Here is a 21,016-nt window from a genome sequence, read left to right on the forward strand (position 1 = left end):
TCTCAGGAGGCTGAGGCAAGAGAATCTCTTGAACCCCGGAGGCAGAGGTTGCAGTGAGCCAAGGTCGTGTCACTGCAGTCCAGCCTAGGCGAGTTAGTGAGACTCTGTCTCAGAAAAAAAAAGAAAAATTAAAATTATCAAATCCCTTCATTTGGCAAATGAGGAAGCTAAGGTTTTGAAAGTGGCCAGTGACTGGTTATGATGTTAAAGCCTTAATTAAAGGCTTAATTCCACATCTTTTACCTCGAAATGCAGTGTTTTTCTACCATACCAATGATCTTTAATCCCTGGAAGGGCTTGTTGAAATATATGTTCTTAGGAGATGATTTGGCTGTAGTATACCAACTTGGAGAAATAATGTACCTGTCATGCTGACAATCATGCAGTGATTAATAATCTGGGTCCTGGAGCCTACTGGTTTAATAGCCAAGCAACTAGCTTTATGATCTCAGGCAAATTACTTTACCTCTTGGTAACTTCTGTTTCCTAACTTATAAAATGGGAGTTTATTATAGCACCAAACCTCAAGGTTGCAATGGGAATTATTAACAAATGAATTAAATAAACATAAGATTTAGGACAGAGTCTGGGACAAAGGAAATGCTTGGTACATGGTATTTTGTTGCTACTACTATGTTGTTGATTTCATTGACATGAAGTTTGTTCTGTTGGCAACTCAAGAATAGAGTTTGTAGTCTGGTAGATACACTGAAACTTTGGTAAGTGCATCAGAAATGGAACTTTCTGCTTGGTTGTAGTTTTTATTAACCGAAAACTTTTAATTTCATCTGTGGGGAAAAGTCTAAAATAATTAAGTCTTTTTTTCTGCCACAGTATCTATATGGATATTGATCCTCCTAAAGTTGATTATTACAAGTACACAGAATTGTTCTTCTATTGTAGATGTTAAACTACATCTAAAAATGGAACTACTAGGCAGGGCATAGTGGCTCATGCCTGTAGTCCCAGCAGTTTGGGAAGTCAAAGCGGGTGGATCCTGTGAGCTTGGGACTTTGAGATCAGTCTGGGCAACGTGGTTAAACCCTGTCTCTACAAAAAACACGAAAATTAGCTGAGCATGGTAGTATGCGCCTGTAGTCCCAGCTACTTGGGAGGCTGAGGGGAGGCTCACTTGATCCTGGGAGGTGGAGGTGGAAGTTGTGGTGAGCCAGGATCGCACCACTGTACTTCACAAAGTGAGACCCTGTCTTGCCCCCACAAAAAATAAATTAAATATAAAATAAAGATGGAGCTACTAAAGATAGTGTCGGGGCTAATGCGCATTGGTGTACTCTACCAGTTTCTGAAAAAGTACTTCACTACATCTCCCTACTTGCAAAGCATTGAGGTTTTCAGTAGCTCACTTATCCATAAATAGGCACCTGAAATGTAAACATAGAAATGGACCTCTGAGATATTCTCAACATTTTAATGAGAATGGTCCAGGGCCACCTTCAAGTCAAAGAAGTTATAGAAATTATGTGTAGAATTGTGACTTACCTGGCCCTTGAAATCCAAGAGTTATTCGTTTATCCATTCACTCAGCAACCGTATATTGTGCCCTTATGATGCTTATCAAGCACTGTGCTGATATAGAATTAGACACAGTTATTGTGTAGTTCTAGAGGGGAAGACTGAGGTAGCACTGAGAAGGGGTTACTTCGCTGAGACTGGGAAAGGAATTCTTTTTTTTTTTTTTTTTTTTTAAGAGATGGAGTCTCCCTCTGTTGCCGAGGCTGGAGTGCAGTGGCGTGTTCTCGGCTCACTGCAAGCTCTGCCTCCCGGGTTCATGTCATTCTCCTGCCTCAGCCTCCTGAGTAGCTGGGGCTATAGGCGCCCACCATCACGCCCGGCTAATTTTTGTATTTTTAGTAGAGATGGAGTTTCACTGTGTTAGCCAGGATGGGGGGAAAGGAATTCTAAGCAGACATTTTAGAAAAGACAGCAATGTGGAGAATGGGAAACCTTTCCACTTGAGAGTGTGATAAAGATCTTAACATATCCAAAACCAAACCCCTTTCCCTCCAAACATTCCTCACACATTTCTTTGCCATCTCATTAATGGCAACTCCATTCTTACAGCTGCTCAGGCCAAAATCCTGGGAATCATGTTAGCAAAGCCTTTGTTTATCCCTTCAAAAGATGTGTGAGGTCTCCGTGACTACTCCCAGACTAAGAGTTATGACAGCAAGAAGATACAAAGCAAAGTCAGCAAAGAGGAAAGGCTCATGGGATAAAGACCAAAAGAAATCAGTCACAAGCTTCCAAAAGACGTCTCCAGAAGATTCAACACAGGACATGCTTGATTCCTCCATCAATGACTTGTGACAACACATGCGAAGTATCTACCAAAGCTCATTGGAGACCCAGTGCCAGAGTTTTTAGGGGAGGCTGGCCATGTAGACCACCCACTGGCTGGCATATATTATATTAAGTTTCCACACTCCCAGAAGGAAAGCAGATATTTGGCACAAAACACACTGTGCAAACAGGTTAGGCACAGTGAACCATTGTTAGCAGTTTGGGAATGGTGGGAACCCTTCCAATATCCAGGTTCCCAGATGGCAGCCAAGGGCCAGCCTTGGAAGCAGACCTTTCTAAGGATAGTGGTTTCAGGCCTGTTAACTCTTTTCTGTACAGTGTCAAAATTTTAGATGCTTGATATCATCACCGATCACCTTGGTGATTGTTGTCTTACAAGTCTGGATTAATTGCAACAGTCTCTGTCGTCTCCCACTTCAACTCCCTACACACTGCACTCAGTTCAGCAGTTGTAGTGACCCTGGATCATATCACTCTTAAGAATTCAACATTGGCTTTCCGTTAGTGTAATTAAAAACTGAAGTTCACAACAGGGCTGCTAAGGTGAGGCTCCAGGGAAAGGGGTTTTTGAAAGGGGTAGCAGAAAGCTAGGTCCAAAATAACATACTCCCTCCAGGCTCCAGGTATGAGCAGCTTTCCCTTGAGAGCTGCTGGGAAGCTTCCATGCCCCCTCCCCAAGGAGTCCAGGTCAGTAAGACAGGGTTAAGGATATAGGATAAGTTTTTGTTTGTAATAAAGGCCCAAGTAAGGCACTCAGACACAGAAGAGAAGAATAGAGAAAGCAATTCTGGGGCATTTCTCAGTGGAGACCCTGGTGGTATTGGAGAGTTGATTACGCTCAGGTTTAGGGAGCAATTTTAATGGGCAACAAGACGTGGGAGAAGCTGCTGCTGTTCACTCCTGAGGGGGTGCGGTGGTATCTTCCATTTGGAGGAGGGACTCTTGGTAAAGATGAGTGTGGGTAGATAGTGACCTTGCTTTGGAGGAAATCCTATTCTGGGATTCTGCTGTTAGGACTAATTAATTCAGATGATTCTTACCTAGAGTTTAAAACAGAAATAGTCCCCAGTGATAGCAAACTTAAATATTAAAATCAGCCATGTGGGGGTGGGTACAGCTTAAGCCATTGTTTGCTTTGCGTAATTAAAGGCAAGTCTTGTAGAGCTGGGAGTACAGTGCAGGTGTTTGTCTTTTTTCTCTATATACACATGTGTATATGCCCTCATACATTTGCGCATGTAGGTTAGATACATAATTAAAACTTACAGAATTTTTGTTACTCAAAACTCACAAGGTCCTTTTAAAAGTTTAGCTGAAAAGACTTGTGGGCTGGATGCAGTGGCTCACATCTATAATCCTAGCCATTTGTAAGGCAGAGGTGAGAGAACTGCTTGAGACCAGGAGTTTGAGACTAGTTTGGGTGACACAGCAAGACACCCTCTCTACAAAAAAATTTTTTAAATAGCCAGCTGTGGTGGCACACACCTGTAGCCCAGGCTACTTGGGAGGCTGAGGCAGGAGAATCCCTTGAGCCCAGGAGCTAAAAGTTACAGTGAGCTGTCTTCAAAATAAATACAGAAATTATATTATGTCTTTTCCACAGGATACCACAGCTATGCCTTATGCATTTCAAGATGATCCTTACCTTATACCAACATCCTCTTTGGAATCTGTGAGTATTTTCAGATAATATTCTACTCTTTTGTCTTGCTGGTTTGCACACAACAGTACATAAATAATTTAGTTGTAAGAACCTGGGAAAGGTTTACAAATGCTGAGAAATTGATAGACTTTGTGAATCCTTTACTACTTTTTTCAAAAAGATGTACATATAGTCAACGGGGAGAGGATTTTGGTTTTGGTTTCTAATACTTAGGGCTTTTTCACACTGGAGTGACCCACTCAGTTTAAATGACTTGCTTTTTATGTATTTCAATCTGTGTGTAAGATGCTAACTGAAATTATATCACAGTAGGAAAGGTGGGATATTCTATAATTTCTAATTGGGATTCTGTTTGTCGTTGCATTTTTTTTTTTAAGGGGGGAGAAATTATTGCTGAGAGTGTAACTGTAATCTTGTTTGAGTCTAAATTACATGTATTTAAATCTTTTTCTTTATGTAGCATTCATTTTTACTGGCAAAGAAATCTGGGGAGAATGCAGCCAAGTTTATTGTTAATTCATACCCCAAATATTTTCAGAAGGACATAGCTGAACCTCATATACCGGTAAGGACAGGTAGTTACATTATTTACATAATACTATTTTAAATGTAAATTAAATCAGGCTTTCATAGCTAATATTTAAGTAGCCATTTGAATACCCTCAATATTTGGATGATAAGCCTTTTAAAGTGTGGAGTTAGCTTTGATCACAACACTAACCTTTTAAAATTCTTTCTGTATTTATTTGCTCTTCATCTTAATATTTTCCCCATTTGATTTTTTGTGACACCATGCTCTTAGATCTTTACTTCTGTGACTAAAGTTTCCTTCACTACCTCTCTATCCACATCTTTCTCTTCCTTTTTTTTGAAACAGCGCATCATGCTGTCACCCAGGCTGGAGTGCAATGGTGCAATCATGAAGCTCACTGTACCCTGGAACCCCTGGGCTCAAGTGATCCTCTTGCCTCAGCCTCACAAGTAGCTTGGACTACAGGAGTGTGCCACCATGCCTGGCCAATGTTTTTTAATTTTTAGTTTTTGTAGAGAACAGGGTCTTGTCTTACCGCATTGCCCAGGCTGGTCTCCAATTTCTGGGCTCAAGCAAACATCCCTCTGCGGCCTCTGAAATCTCTGGGATTGCGGGTGTAAGCCGCTGCTGCTTGCCCTTGATCTGCTTCTTTTTTTTGTTTTTGTTTGAGATGGAGTCTCACTCTGTTGTCCAGGCTGGAGTGCAGTGGTGCAGTCTTGTCTCACTGCAACCTCTGCTGCCCGGGTTCAAGCAATTCTGCCTCAGCCTTCTGAGTAGTTGGGATTACAGGTGCCTGCCACCACGCCTGGCTACTTTTTGTAGTTTTAGTAGAGATGGGGTTTTACCATCTTGGCCGGGCTGGTCTTGAACTCCTGACCTCGTGATCCACCCGCCTTGGCCTCCCAAAGTCCTGGGATTACAGGTGTGAGCTACCGTGTCCGGCCTTGATCCACTTCTTAAGTACGGGTGTCTTTCTTAGATTTTTATGCTCATTTTCTTTTTTTATTGTGTACACTCTTCTGTTTCAGTGACTGTTATAATCCATTCGGCACTCTTGTATATCTAGCCTAGATCCCTTTACTTTGAACTCCACATTGTATTTCCAGCTCCCTCTTTGTTCTGTAGTTTGGAGCGAGGATTTATGGAGTGTAGTGGGTATTGTGCTTAGTGCTTGTCCATACAGTGGTGAGCAAAACAGATGTGACTCTGCCCTCCTGAGTTTGTTGGTGGAAGTACTAATCTCAGACTCATCATATCTAAACTACTCCCGTCCCCCCACATCTCTGCTTCCCAAAGCTCACAGGGAAATACTTCTCGTTTTCATAGTAGAACTTGTGGATAGATGAGGAAGCCAGTGTGATTGTGTAAGTCAAAATATTAAAATCCTGAACTAAGACAGTGGCAGTTGTGGAATAATCATTTGTTGGTTATCTGCTTTCTCCATTAGATTGAGCACCCTGAAGGTAGAGAATGCCTTTCGTCTCTGTATCCCCAGTGCCGAGCTTAATGTCTGGGATCAAGTAGTAGGCATTCAGAAAGTATTTGAATAAGTTAGTGAATGAGGTAAAATCAGCATGCCTTGGGTAGTATTAAATGTTTAGAGGATACACAGCATTAGAGATGCAAGGTTTAGTTCAATTCCCTGTGAAGACAATCATGTTAAAATGATAAACAGTGTCTGGTGCAGGAAACATGAATTGGAGCAGTGAAGTTTTATTTTGGTATGTTGGTGATAAAAATTTTGTCCTAGTCAGTTATCCTTTCCTCACCTTTACCTGTTTGTAGTAACTTTAGTCATCTTGTTTTCCTAGTGTTTAATGCCTGAGTACTTTGAACCTCAGATCGAAGACGTAAGTGAAGCCGCCCTGAAGGAACGAATCAAGCTCAGAAAAGTCAAAACCTCTGTGGACATGTTTGATCAGCTTTTGCAAGCAGGTGACCTGAGTTCGATTAAAGCCCCTCTAATAACATGGGCTTTGAAGTGGGCCCCAGTTACATGATTCAGATATTTTGAGTAAAAGTTACAGGGCCTGCTATACTTATTTTGCTTTTATGGCCGCGTGCTTTATATTTTTAATAGTTTATTTCATTTTTAGCTTTAGTGTTATTTAAGAACTATAGGTGAAGTAGAATTGCAGCTTTGTTGCTTTATTGTAGCACTAGTAGAGAAATTGTATCACCCTTCTACCTTAGCTTTTGTTTTTAACGTTAGGTAGGTATGCAGTGCTCCCAGATTTCCTGTACTCTTTTTCTTTTCTTTTTTTTTTCTTTTGAGATGGAGTCTCGCTCTGTCGCCCAGTTTGGAGTGCAGTGGCGCAATCTCGGCTCACTGCAAGCTCCGCCTCCCAGGTTCACGCCATTCTCCTGCCTTAGCCTCCCAAGTAGCTGGGACTACAGGCACCTACCACCACGTCCAGCTAATTTTTTTTGTATTTTTGGTAGAGACGGGGTTTCACCGTGTTAACCAGGATGGTCTCGATCTCCTGACCTTGTGATCCACCCACCTCGGACTCCCAAAGTGCTGGGATTACAGGTGTGAGCCACCATTCCCGGCCGAGACGGAGTTTCACCATGTTAGCTAGGATGCTCTTTCTCTCCTGACCTCGTGATCCACCCACCTTGGCCTCCCTAAGTGCTGGGATTGCAGATGTGAGCCACCGTGCCCAGGTTTCCTGTACTTTTTAAGGATGTTTGGAAGATTGGGCTACAACACACAAGAAGGAAATATGTAAAAAGGAAAGCACACTCAGTAGGATCAGGGGCTTTGATGCTGGTGCCATCTGTGTCACTAATTGTTCTTAGCATTCAAAAAGTTACTTAATTTCTCAGAGCTTCTAGCTCTAAAATTGTGTGGTTCTCTGAAGTGGAGCTGGATGTAAACTTTTGGAGCTACACATGTAAATAGCACAGCTGGTAAATCACCATGAAAATGTATATATAGCAACATCAGAAGCAGCTGGCATTACGTTTTTAGAATCTGGAGTGCTATTTGGTGATTTAGAATAAACATGGAAGTGGTGGAAACTGGACTGAATCATTATACACTTGAATCCAAGAAACATTTGCAGAAAGCTATGTTTGAGAATTTTGGTGTGTGGCTTGGTACAGCATCAGATGTATGGGTAAGTGATGGCAGTAGATTATAATTTAGTGAGGCGCTTCCCTCTGTTTGTTAATATGATCGGCAACTGATGTGAGTCAGCATTAAAGTTCTTAGTGCTAAGGCTTGTCTTTTTTTAGTTTTACCCCCTTTATTGGGTAGGTGTGTGCAGTCCTTCAGTAAAGACAGGTGTCAGACCCATAGCTCAGTAACTAAGTGAGCTAACGTACCAGGGAAAGGATCCTAGAACATTTCATTATCAGGCCCCTAATAAGTGCAAAACACTGTGCTAGTCATTTCACGTACTTAATTCTACAATACCTTATTCATTGGTGTGTTTTTTGTTTTTTTTTTGTTTGTTTTTTTTGAGATGAGTTTTACTCTTGTTGCCCTGGCTGGAGTGCAGTGGCGCGATCTGGGTTCGCTGCAACCTCTGCCTCCTGGGTTCAAGCAATTCTCCTGCCTTAGTCTCCCAAGTAGCTGGGATTACAGACATACACCACCATGCCTGGCTAATTTTTTGTATTTTTAGTAGAGATGGGGTTTCTCCACATTAATCAGGCTGGTCTCGAACTCCCGACCTCAGGTGATCCACCCGCCTCAGCCTCCCAAAGTGCTGGGATTACAGGTGTGAGCCACCACGCCTGGCCCTCATTGGTGTGTTTTATAGTAATCTTATGAAGGTAATTATTAGGTAATTTTTCCAGGGTCTCATAGCTTTGAGTTGGTGTGAACCAGTTGCTTCTCCATAGCCTGTACCCTCTTCGCTCTGCCCTGCTTTCTCTTCTGGACTCTTACATTTCCTAATACTCATTTTAAATTTATCAATGTATTTTGTTTAGAAAGAAAATTTATTGGCTGGGCATGGTGACTCGTACCTGTAATCCCAGAACTTTGGGAGGCCAAAACAGGAGGATTGCTTGAGCCCAGGAGTTCAAGACTACCCTGGGCAACATAGTGAGACCTCATCTCTGCAAAAAATTTAAAAATTAGCCAGGTTCAGTGGCACATACCTGTAGTCACAGCTGCTTGGGACGCTGAGGTGGGAGGATCACTTGAGCCCAGGAGTTCAAGGTTGTAGTAAGCTATGATGTCCTTGCACTCCAGCCTGGGCGACAGAATGAGACCCTATCTCAAAACAAACAAAAAGATACATTTACTTTTCTTCTAAAATAGCAGATTATATCTCATACATTATATCTCTTCCTCCTGTTCCCTTTTAGCGTTTTAATGAGTGTCAAGATGGGGACATAATGTTTTGAACAATTTTTAAGAGACTAGTATAGTTAGACAATTCTGCTAGTGTTTCTAAGCAAGTTTTTAGTGAGTATCTGGATCCAAATGGAGTAATGCTACTTGCATTGTTCAAATGGACCTGAGCTGAGGGAATTAAGTGGGGATAGTTTCCAGTGTGTTCAGTTTGGAGATGATAATTAAAACCATGAAGTAGCTTGAGAAAAATGAGTACATAAAATAAGTGAGCACAGTCCCAAACTTCATCTTGTGTTCCAGTCTTTTACATCAAATTACATGGTTAATAGGGGTTATGTCCCTGTCTGCGTCACTCCAGGTGTTTAAGTTGATGTTGAGTGCATAAAGTAGTGGACAACATTATGTATGTAGCCATGAAGACCACAGCTAATATTAAAAAATGAAGCATTTTCACCTCACAGGCTTTAGTTTTTCATTGTTTCAAGGTTTCTTTCCCTTTCTGTTTCTACCCACAGGAACCACTGTGTCTCTTGAAACAACAAATAGTCTCTTGGATTTATTGTGTTACTATGGTGACCAGGAGCCCTCAACTGATTATCATTTTCAACAAACTGAGCAGTCAGAAGAATTGGTAACAACTGTTGGCCTTGATTTTTTTTTTTCTTAAGCTTCTTTTTGAAGAAATCGCTTTTAAAAATAAGATGGGTTCTTTTGCCATGTGTCAGGGTAGTAGTAAGAGATTTGTACTGAGATGTGTGGTACCATAGCCTTGATTAAAAAGTGGTACAGGAAGAAGAGAGATTTTAAACAGTTACTTCTGTCCTAGTTTACTTTTTAACAATATGTTGTCCTCTCCTACCTCATATTAAGGCAAAGCGTTGATCCGAAATGTTTGGGCTGGCCTGTGTCACTTAGAGTAATAACATGATGTATTCTGGCCAGGTAAAGACTCCATGGCCTGGCCCCCCTCAAAAATTCATACATGGACTTAGAGGAGAGAACACACTAGGCTGGAGACAGAACAGTAGTGTGCCTGTAAATTGAGTCATAGCCTCTCTCTCAACTCGTGAATTTTACTTCTAGAACTAGGTCTCAAGAAATCCTTTGGATCAGTCAAATAGAGATGCTCATGTGACATTTTTCATAAGGAGGTGTTTATACTTGCAGAAATGTTGAAAACAATCTAGATGTCCAACAGTAGATGATCAAATTATGATAAAAGTTGTGTGGCCATTGAGCACATTAGAGTAGATGTGTTTGGGCATGGAAAGATTCATCCAATAAGTGGGAAACAGGCTATCAGCAGTATATATTCCATTTTGTAAAATGTTTTACAAATGCATAAGAAAAAAATCATTTAAAAGTGTTTCTGGGTGATGGGATTATTGGTGTTTTTCTTCTTTTCTATCTTTCCTACTCTTTGCCCAACTAAATGTAGATTTTTGTTTCCCCCCTCAGAGACAGGGTCTCACTCTGTCACCTAGGGTGGAGTGCAGTGATGCTGTCATAGCTTACTGCAGCCTTTAACTCCTAGGCTCAAGTGTTCCTCCTTCCTCATGCTCCCAAGTAACTGGGACCACAAGTGTGGGCCACCATGCCTGGTTAGTTTTTGTTTGGGTGGGGAGGGTGGGTAGACATAGGGTCTTGCTGTATTGCCCAGGATGGTGTCTTCAACGCTGGGACTCAAGCAATCCTTCAAGCCTCCCAAAGTTTTGGAATTACTGACCAATGCACCTGGCCAAATGTGGATTGTTTATGTAGAGAGCCTTACATTTTTAAAAGTGCATAGGCAGTAGGTTGCTGTTACACCTCACTTTCCCAGAGCATCACTTCCTGAAGCCCTGCTTTGGTTGGCCCTCTACCTCTCTAGCCCCACCTCTTGAGGCAGCAGGCTACAGAGCCAGCACTGACCTCTGCAATGCCAACCAAGCCTGTATTGCTCTATGTCAGCCTTATCCCAGACCTTGGTTTATAAATAAAGACAAGATTTAGTCTTGTAAGAAGTCTTGCTGGGTGCAGTGGCTCACACTTGTAATCTCAGCAGTTTGGTATGCCAAGGTGGGTGGATCATGAGGTCAGGAGATCAAGACCATCCTGGCTAACATGGTGAAACCCTGTCTCTACTTAAAGAAAAATACAAAAAATTATCTAGGCATGGTGGTAGGCGCCTATAGTCACAGCTACTCAGGAGGCTAAGGCAGGAGAATTGCTTGAACCCAGGAGGTGGAAGTTGCAGTGAGCCGAGACCGCGCCACTGCACTGCAGCCTGGGTGACAGAGGGAGACTGTTTCAGGAAAAAAACAAAAAAACAGAAGTCTTAGTTTGCTTGGGTGAGTGTTAGACATTAACTATATGTTGTTTATCTTGTTTTCACCGTAATTATGACAGTTTATCTGTATGGATCAAGCCAGATGTAGTCCCTGAGCAAATAGGCTGTGTTGTTTGGTTTTCCTCTTTCTATCTGACGACGAGGCCATACAGGGAACTGGCTTCATCTTGTCTCCATGCTGTCACTTGTTGCTTTGAGGGTCAACTTGACTTTTCATCTGATTTGCACTTAAGAACTTAACTGTATAGGTGTAAGCGTTATTGGACTTCCTCTTTGCCATCTACTGGATCTGTGTTTCCTTTATTTTTCTGAGTTCCCTTTGCCTTTCTGATTTAGAGTAGTCTGGGAAATGCATTCCACCGCCTTAACTTTTATTTCTCTTGATGATGATTCATTTCAGGAAGAGGAAGATAACAAGAAATCTAGGAGGAAAGCTGGTCATCAGTTTGGAGTTACATGGCGGTATGTCACACGTAATTAGAACCTTGAATTACAGTGTCTTAACAGTACATGGAATATGCCCCATCACCCCGTGAAGATGTTTTCTTGTGATGTTCTTAAATAATTGATTTTTATTGTGCAATATAAATTTCACTATTTGTATTCCTATACATTTTAGACCATTTTTCAGTAGGGTCTTTGTCCATTCAGCAACACAAGAATCTGTTGAGAGGTTGACCCTTTTTTTTTTCCCCTCATCTGTTTAACTCAGCATAACTTTCATATGGTATGGTTCCTTTGGTAGTTTCATTAACAGTGCTACCTTGGAATATATACCTCTAATTCTGAAAGATTTAATACTTTTGTTTACTAAAAGTATCATAGACACTAGAGTGTACTGCTAAATTAAGACCACTGACCAACATGTAGACGTACACAGCAGTTTAAATGAAAGGTGTAATAATTATGTTGGAGAATTCAAGTTAGCTGGGTGTCTAAAAGGATATTTCATGTGAATGTCTGGAAAGGGAAAGCTACCATGATTATCTAAAATCATTATTGAAGTGATGAATTTGATAAGATGAAAGGTTAAATTCCTTGGGGTAGGCTGGACGCGGTGCCTCACGCCTGTAATCCTGGCACCGTGGGAGGCCGAGGTGAGTGGATCACTTGAGGTCAGGAGTTTTGAGACCAGCCTGACCAACATGGTGAAACCTCATCTCTACTAAAAATACAACAATTAGTTAGGGGTGGTGGCATGTGCCTGTAATTCCAGCTACTCCTGAGGTGGAGGCGGGAGAATCACTTAAACCCAGGAGGCCGAGGTTGTGGAATGGGAGAAGAGATGAAAGTACATATGCTGGAATAAGACCAGAAGGATCCTCCAAAAGAAACCATTTTGCCTCTGGGAAGTAGCAGCTGAAGATTGAAGAAGGTTGAGGCAACTTTACTAGGGACCTTGTCATACAGTTGCTTCTTGTTTTTAATGCATAGATATTTATATACTTGTTTATAAACTTTTCATTTTCAATTCTAATTCTGCCACTTAACCTGCAAAGCCCCGACAACACAGCCCCGACAACACATTAAGATTGTTAAGTCTTGATTTTCCCCATTTTCAAAATGATAATAACCATAACGCCCTGTAAGAATTGAGATAATGCATGTAAAGTACTTGGCACATTGCCTGGAACATAATAAACCGTCAGTAAATGGTGGTAGCTCTGATTGGTATTTCCTGTTGCCCGGGTTTACATTTACTCTCTTGTGTCTAGAGCAAAAAACAATGCTGAGAGAATCTTTTCTCTAATGCCAGAGAAAAACGCACATTCCTATTGCACAATGATCCGAGGAATGGTGAAGGTACATTTGTTTTATTTATTTTTATCTTTAATTTCCACCAATCAGGGTGTTTCAGCCTCAGAACCACTAACATTTTGGGTCAGATAATTTGTTGTGGGGTCTGTCCTGTGCATTGTAGGATGTTAGTAGCTCTCTGGGTTCTACCCACTGGATGTGAGTAGTACACTCCTCCCCCACTTTCAGTTGTGACAAATAATAGTATGTTCAGGCATTACCAGTAGATAGAAAACCACTGCACTAGAGTATAAGCTTCATGAGAACAGGAGCCTGATCTATTGAGCCTGAGCTATGTTAGCAAACTCTAAGACAGAAATGTGCAAGGACTTCTTAAGTAAATGAATTTGATGATGCTTAATTTTTCCTTTTCCTTTTCCAGCACCGAGCTTATGAGCAGGCGTTAAACTTGTACACTGAGTTACTAAACAACAGACTCCATGGTGAGTTTGAGAACTCCCCTCCATCCCTTTCTCCATTTCCTTCTTTCTCTTAATTGTCTGTGTGAAGGCTTTGGATCTTGCCTCGGTCATTGGCCTATACTTTGTCTTTTCCTGAGGCATAGGTGATTGAAGCAAGAGTAGAGATCCAGAAAGGAGAGTGGTTTTCCAGTTTTGTGGGCATGTGATTAGCCAAGGGACACATAGGAATGACTGCTTTGCCTTAAACTCAGCCATTTAGGGATTCATCTTCAACCCCAAATTTTATCATTTTATTATTTTACAGCTGATGTGTACACATTTAATGCAGTGATTGAAGCAACAGTATTCGTGATAAATGAGAAATTTGAGGCAAAATGGAGTGATATACTGGTAAGGAGGAATCATCAATTTATTTTTTAGTAGGGCTTAAATACTCTTTGCCAGAAATAGATGGGCTGGCCAGGTATGGAGGCTCAAACCTGTGATACCAGCACTTTGGGAGGCCGAGGCGGGCAGATCACCTGAGGCCAGGAGTTCGAGACCAGCCTGGCCAACATGGTGAAACCTGTCTCTACTAAAAGTACAAACAAAGCCGGGCATGGTGGTGCACACCTGTAATCCCAGCTACTTGGGAGGCTGAGGCAAGAGAATCGATTGAACCCGGGAGGCAGAGGTTGCTGTGAGCAGAGATTGTGCCACTGCACTCCAGCTTTGGCAACAGAGCAAGACTCCTTCTCGAAAGAAAGAAAGAAAGAAAGAAAAAGAAGTATATGGGCTGGAGATAGCATTTATGAGCATGTGCATGGCAGTCACTGTGTAGCAGTTAACTGTTCACTACCCTTTCCGCAGCCCTGGAACTCAGCTGTGTCTGGCACATGAGAAGAAAAAGTTACTTGACCCAGCGTATACAGCTAGAATTCTGGACCATTTTATTCATTTATTTTTCATAATAGTTTTTCTGTTACAAAATAATGCATATTTGCTGTCAAATTCCTATCAGGTGTAAGTTCCACTTTTTTATATCATACTGGTCTATTACTTTTGAGTCTTTTCTTGGAAAACTCTCCTTGGTAGAAGACTGAAGACAGTTGACCACCTCGATCAAGTGGGGTGGGTGTTTGAATTAGCAGGCTTCTTTAAAAGGCAGAATCATGGAACCTGCTAATTAATAAACAGTTCTTAAAATAGGGATATAGTTACTAACCTGCTTTAAACATAAGCAAGAAAGCTAAATTCTTTATTTTGTATGAAACATAGATTATTGGACAGATTACCCAGGCATGAAAGATACTTGTTTTTTATTCAACTAGGAGCTGCTAAGACACATGGTTGCACAGAACGTGAAACCAAATCTGCAGACTTTTAATACCATTCTGAAATGTCTCCGAAGATTTCATGTGATTGCAAGATTGCCAGCCTTACAGATTTTACGTGAAATGAAAGCCATTGGAATAGGTGAGGATGCGCCCTTGAGTCCTCTGAAGACAGAGACTGTGCCAGCCAGAGGTTTCAGGCAACATAAGCAAAGACCTTTAAATTCTTCTTCTGCTTACATAATATGCTGGAAATTTTGTTTCCACGTTTGGCACATTAAATTAAATGTACTGTACTTATAGTGGGAGTGTCTTTATCATCTTAGTGTTCATTAGTATTTTAGGTACTTTGTTTATGGTTCTGTTGAATCTGAGGAGAAGTGATTGCTTTGAGTCAGCTAGTTTTAAATTCAAGACATTTTTCCAGCATAATTAGGTATTTGAACCTAAGTGTGTGCTAGTGTATTGTATATTTTTCATTAGTTACTTTATTGAAAGTTGCTTTGGGAATCAATTCACTTCAATATATTTTACTGTTCTTAGTGAAGAATGTGACTAATAAGTATTTGGACTTTCAAAAAGTGATTAAGTCTTTATGATAGTTTTTCACCTTTACATTAATGAGTTGGAAAATATCTTTGTTCAAAGGAACAGAAATGCATCTTTTGCTTAAATATTAACATTAATATGTTTTAAATTCAGTGTGTCTCAGTAAACTATATTTTGGATTGCTGTGTGTTTACCTCATTGTTTATTTTTTCTATCTACCTGGTAATTCAAGAACCCTCGCTTGCAACATATCACCATATTATTCAGCTGTTTTATCAACCTGGTATGTATGGCCTTAAATTGTGTTAATTTATATAGAAAATTGACCAGCTTTCTTGAATTTATGTGATTAATCGTTGCAGGTTATCTTCTCTGCATATGAATTAAGAAAAGATAATTTGTAAATTAACCTGTACAGCCTGAGCAGAAAGTTGTGGCTTTTTTTTTAGAGATAGGATCTTGCTTATTGCAGCCTTGAACTCCTGGGCTCAAGCAGTCTTCCCTCCTTAGCTTCCTGAGTAGTTGGGATTACAGATGCCTACCAGCATGCCCAGCTGATTTTTTTTATTGGACAGTGTCTTACTACCTAAAATTATTCTTGAGGTTAGCAGTCTTGTTTATGGTATGAAACTTGAGCTGAAGGGGAGAGGGTTATGGAATGTACTGTCAGTGATGTTGTACAAACGGGAATGGTTAGAATGTATTTTGGCCGAAGTCCCTTTTGTTCTCTGGAGCTATGCTATTTAATACCGTAGCCACTAGCCACATGTGGCCAATTAATTAAAATTAAGTAAAATAATAAATTACTTTGTCACGTTAGTGCTCAGTAGCCATGTGTCTAGTGGCTACCCTGTTCAGTGATGCAGGTTCAGAACATTTCCATCTTTGCCAAAAGTTTGTGGACGTTGCTGCCTCAGAGGAAAGGTAAACTTATTGTGCAGCCTTTTGGGAGGACCTCAAGGCTCCATTTTTAGGTCAGTTCCAGTTGTCCACTTTTAGGTCAGTTCCAGTGGGAGCTCTGCTCTGTAGATGGACTTTGGAGAGAGACGCACCTCAACTGAGATGTCGGCTCTATCATTTATTTACCAGCTATATCAAAGTGACTGGATACCTACCTGAGGAGTAGCAGCAGGGTGTGGTGGTTAAATGAGTTCCACATCGTGTCTGCTACTGTGTTTGGAAGGCACATATGAGACACTCGGAATCTTTTGGTTCTTATCCATTTATCCCCAGCATAAGAAATAACCCTTGAGTTCAGAATTGACAGTTCTAGTCATTCTTTCTTGTGATAGACTATAAAAATTACAGAAGATAACTTGATTCTCTCTGGTTTGGAGGACTAATTTTGTAAAATCCATATCCTCACCTGTATAGGCAAATTTTATCTTTAGGAAAAGGAACCAGACAGTTAATTGACTATACCTTGGAAACAGATAAAGTTTCCATAATTGTGTCCCCTAAAATTTTACTCAACCTTGGTGAGATTGTGATGGAGCTAGTATTTCTGACTCCAAAGTATATTCCTTTCCTCTGTAACTCTCATCACTGGTTCAATTGCTAATCAAAGTCAGATGTACTTACATTTCCTAAGTAACAGCCAGGACTGGGGGATGGGGAATCTGGGGGAGCTGTGTTGGTTTGTCTTATGTATATAAATTGCCTGTCTGCAATAATAATTTTGGCTTACGCCTGTAATCCCAGCAATTTAGGAAGCCGAGACAGGAGGATTGCTTGAGCCCAGGAGTTTGAAACCAACCTGGACAACATAGAGAGACCTCCATGTCTACTAAACATGAAAAAAGTAGCTGGACATGGTGGCGCACCCCTGTAGTCCCAGCTACTCAGGAGTGTGAGGCAGGAGGATTGGTTGTGGCCAGGAGGTGGAAACTGTAGTAAGCTGCGTTTGTCCCACTGCACTCCAGCCTAGGTGACAGAGCAAGACCCTGTCTCAATAATAATAATTTCTAGGAATTTACCCAAAAGAGAAAGCCTAAATTAACCAAGAAACAATACATTGAAAAGAGAATATTATGTAACTGATAAAATTAAGAATGTTAGCAAAGGGAAACATGCTTGAGCAAATTGTGGAACTATCTGTACTGTCATTACAACTCTGCTACCACGAACACACAGAACAGGTAGGGAACAGAGTGTAGAGAAATATTTGACTGTGAATATTGTAGATGATTTTCTGACCTATTAGTGCTCAGCTCACGTTATTTTTAAGAACTGCCGTGTCCATTCTAGTTTACTTTTTCTTGACCTCATTCTGATTATATTTAAAGGGAACACAAATGATTACTAGCAAAAAACATTTTTGGTTGGGCGCAGTGGCTCGTGCCTGTAGTCCCAGCACTTTGGGAGGCTGAGGCGGGCAGATCATGAGGTCAGGAGTTCAAGACCAGCCTGACCAACATGGGGAAACCCCTGTCTCTACTAAAATTACAAAAAATTAGCCAGGCGTGGTGGCGGAGGCCTGTAGTCCCAGCTGCTCGGGAGGCTGAGGCAGGAGACTCGGTTGAACCTGGGAAGCGGAGGTTGCAGTGAGCTGAGATTGTGCCATTGCACTCCAGCCAGGGCAACAGTGCATCACTCCATCTCAGAAAAAAAAAAAAAAGTTTTCTAAGTACGCTGGTTTGGTGAGGGAGTGTGTGTTACTGTCTGCCTCCTACTCCAGTAAGTCAGGCTTCATGTGAAGAGCCTAAAGAAGGGGCAAAGTCGGGCCGGGCGCAGTGGCTCAAGCCTGTAATCCCAGCACTTTGGGAGGCCGAGACGGGCGGATCACAAGGTCAGGAGATCAAGACCATCCTGGCTAACACGGTGAAACCCCGTCTCTACTTAAAATACAAAAAACTAGCCGTGCGAGGTGGCGGGCGCCTGTAGTCGCAGCTACTCGGGAGGCTGAGGCAGGAGAAAGGCGTAAACCCGGGAGGAGGAACTTGCAGTGAGCTGAGATCCGGCCACTGCACTCCAGCCTGGGCGACAGAGCAAGACTACGTCTCAAAAAAAAAAAAGGGCAAAGTCTCAGTGGAGCACATGAATAGAAACCTGTGATTATTCCAGATTTTACAGAGAATTGCTCTCTGCAGGGTGTAGTGGTTCCTTTAGCAAGCATTGGCCTCCACCCAGCTCTATGCGAGGACTTAGGCTGGAGGTGAAGGAAGGAGAAATGTGTCCCTTTGTACTAGGTACTGTGAGGTTGGTGGTGGTAAAGGAAGTGGATTAAACACATTTGCTTTCTTGTTCTGCAGGAAACCCTTCAAATAGATCATCCTTCATCATTTATGATATAATGAATGAATTAATGGGAAAGAGATTTTCTCCAAAGGACCCGGATGATGGTATGTACAGAAATCACTTGTGTTTTCCTCCTCTGAAGACAGAGGGCCGGTTTCCCTGAGTGCCAGTTAGAGGCCTCGTCATCCCTATATAGCTTAGTAGTAGTTTTTTTTTTCTATTTTTTAAATAAATTTGAGTACATAGTAGGTGTATATAGCTTAGTAATATTTGCCATAATCTTTCTGAGAAAGCCAAAATGTCTGTGGCACGTTCCTGACTCTCTTAAGTTTTTACGTTCGTAGCTTTATTTTACATGTTACCAGTTTTGTTGGCAGGATTTTTGTTAATGTTACTGACTTGAAAATTTATCCATTGTAACCAAAGCTCTTGTGAACTTTGATTTTCAGATAAGTTTTTTCAGTCAGCCATGAGTGTAGTAAGTATCATTTCTTTATTAATTCACTATCCATTTCCTAAATTTATCTGTAGCTGGAGGGTTCTCCCTGGTTCTTTTCACTTTCTAACTCTTCAGTCATGTCTTTGCTTCTGTTTTTTCTTCTTTCTCTAAAATCTATAATTTTTTTTTCTCTTAGAGATAGAGGTTCACTGTGTCACCCACGCTGGAGTGCAGTAGCTCACCACAACCTCTGCCTCCTGGGTTCAAGTGATTCTCTTGCCTCAGCCTCTTGAATAGCTGGGACTGCAGGTGTTGCGCCACCACGCCTGGCTAATTTTTGTATTTGTTTTTTGGTAGAGATGGAGTTTTACCATGTTGACCAGGCTGGTCTTGAACTCCTGACTACCTCCCAAAGTGCTGGGATTACAGGCGTGAGCCAACGCACCTGGCCTAAAATCTGTACTTTTGAATCACATACTATCCCTACCCTTTGTTTTTTGTTTACGTTGATGTTTTTCATGCCCTCGAACAGATAAGCTTCCATAATATTTTGGATTTGTCTATTAGTAAGTTAAAATTGATAATGGTTTTTATTTTATTTTATTTAATCATGCTTATCATAGGAAAAATTTCAAACAGTTTTAAGATGAACCCTGTTCCCTAAGGGTAATTTAATTGCTTTACTATTAGATTGGTGCAAAAGTAATTGTGGCTTTTGCCATTACTTTCAGTGGCAAAAACCGCAGTTATAAAAGCCGCTACTTTCAATGGCAAAAACCACAATTACTTTTGCACCAACCTAATATTTAGTGTGGATTCTATCAAGGTATTTACTCTGGGTACTTAAGCGTATGTATATCCAGGCATACTTTCAGGGTGTTTTATTTATTGACAGCAATCAGTATTATTTCCTAGTAAGAACTATAACTTAACTTTCCTGTGGGTAGATTTTGGAATTACTTCATGGAGATTTTTACTAGTCCAGACTCTGCACTGCAGGTGTCTTTTGTGCGCTTGACCAGATGTTGTTATAGGATTAATTTCTAATGGTGTAATTGCTAAATTAAAATAATATTGTAATAAATTTCACAGGACTTGGGATTTGTCTCCCCCCATTTCTTGTAACTTATTTGCTGTCAACCAATAATACGTTTAATCAACATTTAGTATTTTCACAAGACGCTCTACTGTTTTTATTCATTTGTGAACCACGTGGCTGACAGGGTATCAGAGTGATACTTACTAATTGCAAATTTTCAGTGCTCATCTCTCAGAGATCTAGAACTTGCCTACGAAATACATGACCTTTTAAATACTGGAGACAACCGGAAATTCATTGGACTTGATCATCAGCGTAATTTCTATTAGTAAGTGTGTTGGAAATGTATCCTTTTGCATGAGTTACCATATTCTGCAAGTGGGAGGCTGTTGATGTCCCCTCATACCTCACCTCTGGTTTCAGGCAGCATGCCAGTGATCTAATAGGACATGTTAATTGAGCACTTAGGAATTAAAGCAGTGGTAAAACTGCCAGATTTGAAAGACTGTACTAGTTTGTGTCCTTTGAGTTTGTTTTTTTTTTTGGCAACGTATTAAAATCCACATATCTTTTCCTCTACCCCTCTCATTTTACATTTTCAAATTGTCATAGCAGGGTGAGCCCTGAAGTTTTCCTCTCATCTCCCTTGCTTTTGTATTCAAAGATCAAGATACCGGAACCCAGAGATACTCCCTGAATGGGTTTGCTTTTAGGCAGATAAGAACATGAATTTAAGAAGGCAGCATGTTAACAGATGTGTGAGAATCGTTTTCTGTGTATCCAAATCCTTGTTTCACATTGAATGTTTCTAAAATGAATTTGAAGTTCAGTATCTGTTCACCATGACCTAAGAGTAGACAGAGGAAACAGTTAGAAATGACCCGGTGAGGGTAAGGAGTTTAGTTGGGAAGTCAGCATATACTGGCAGCTCTTAAACCAAGTATTGGCTCGTTTAACTTGAAATTGTAAGTATTTTGAAATTCTTTGTAACATATAATATGCTATAATTTCACTCATTATTTCCCCTGTTGTTAGACATAGGGACTTTAGACTAAACATACT

General features: G+C 40.9%; 1 protein-coding gene across 3 annotated transcripts in view; it reads left to right on the forward strand.

The window, feature by feature from the left end:
* PTCD3 (pentatricopeptide repeat domain 3) overlaps positions 1–21,016 on the forward strand; it is a 31,439-nt gene that overhangs the window by 5,393 nt on the left and 5,030 nt on the right. For all 3 annotated transcript variants that reach the window (XM_017856280.1, XM_017856282.1, XM_017856281.1), the window contains 13 exons: positions 3,926–3,994; positions 4,446–4,550; positions 6,329–6,452; positions 9,345–9,460; positions 11,559–11,620; positions 12,874–12,961; positions 13,338–13,398; positions 13,682–13,767; positions 14,688–14,832; positions 15,472–15,522; positions 18,491–18,580; positions 18,926–18,954; positions 20,176–20,282. In XM_017856280.1, the coding sequence (XP_017711769.1) occupies positions 3,926–3,994; positions 4,446–4,550; positions 6,329–6,452; positions 9,345–9,460; positions 11,559–11,620; positions 12,874–12,961; positions 13,338–13,398; positions 13,682–13,767; positions 14,688–14,832; positions 15,472–15,522; positions 18,491–18,580; positions 18,926–18,954; positions 20,176–20,282 (1,133 nt within the window). The remainder of the gene's footprint in view (positions 1–3,925; positions 3,995–4,445; positions 4,551–6,328; positions 6,453–9,344; positions 9,461–11,558; positions 11,621–12,873; positions 12,962–13,337; positions 13,399–13,681; positions 13,768–14,687; positions 14,833–15,471; positions 15,523–18,490; positions 18,581–18,925; positions 18,955–20,175; positions 20,283–21,016) is intronic.

Source organism: Rhinopithecus bieti, unplaced genomic scaffold, assembly GCF_001698545.2.
Source record: "Rhinopithecus bieti isolate Rb0 unplaced genomic scaffold, ASM169854v2 scaffold_44368, whole genome shotgun sequence".
NCBI lineage: Eukaryota > Metazoa > Chordata > Mammalia > Primates > Cercopithecidae > Rhinopithecus > Rhinopithecus bieti.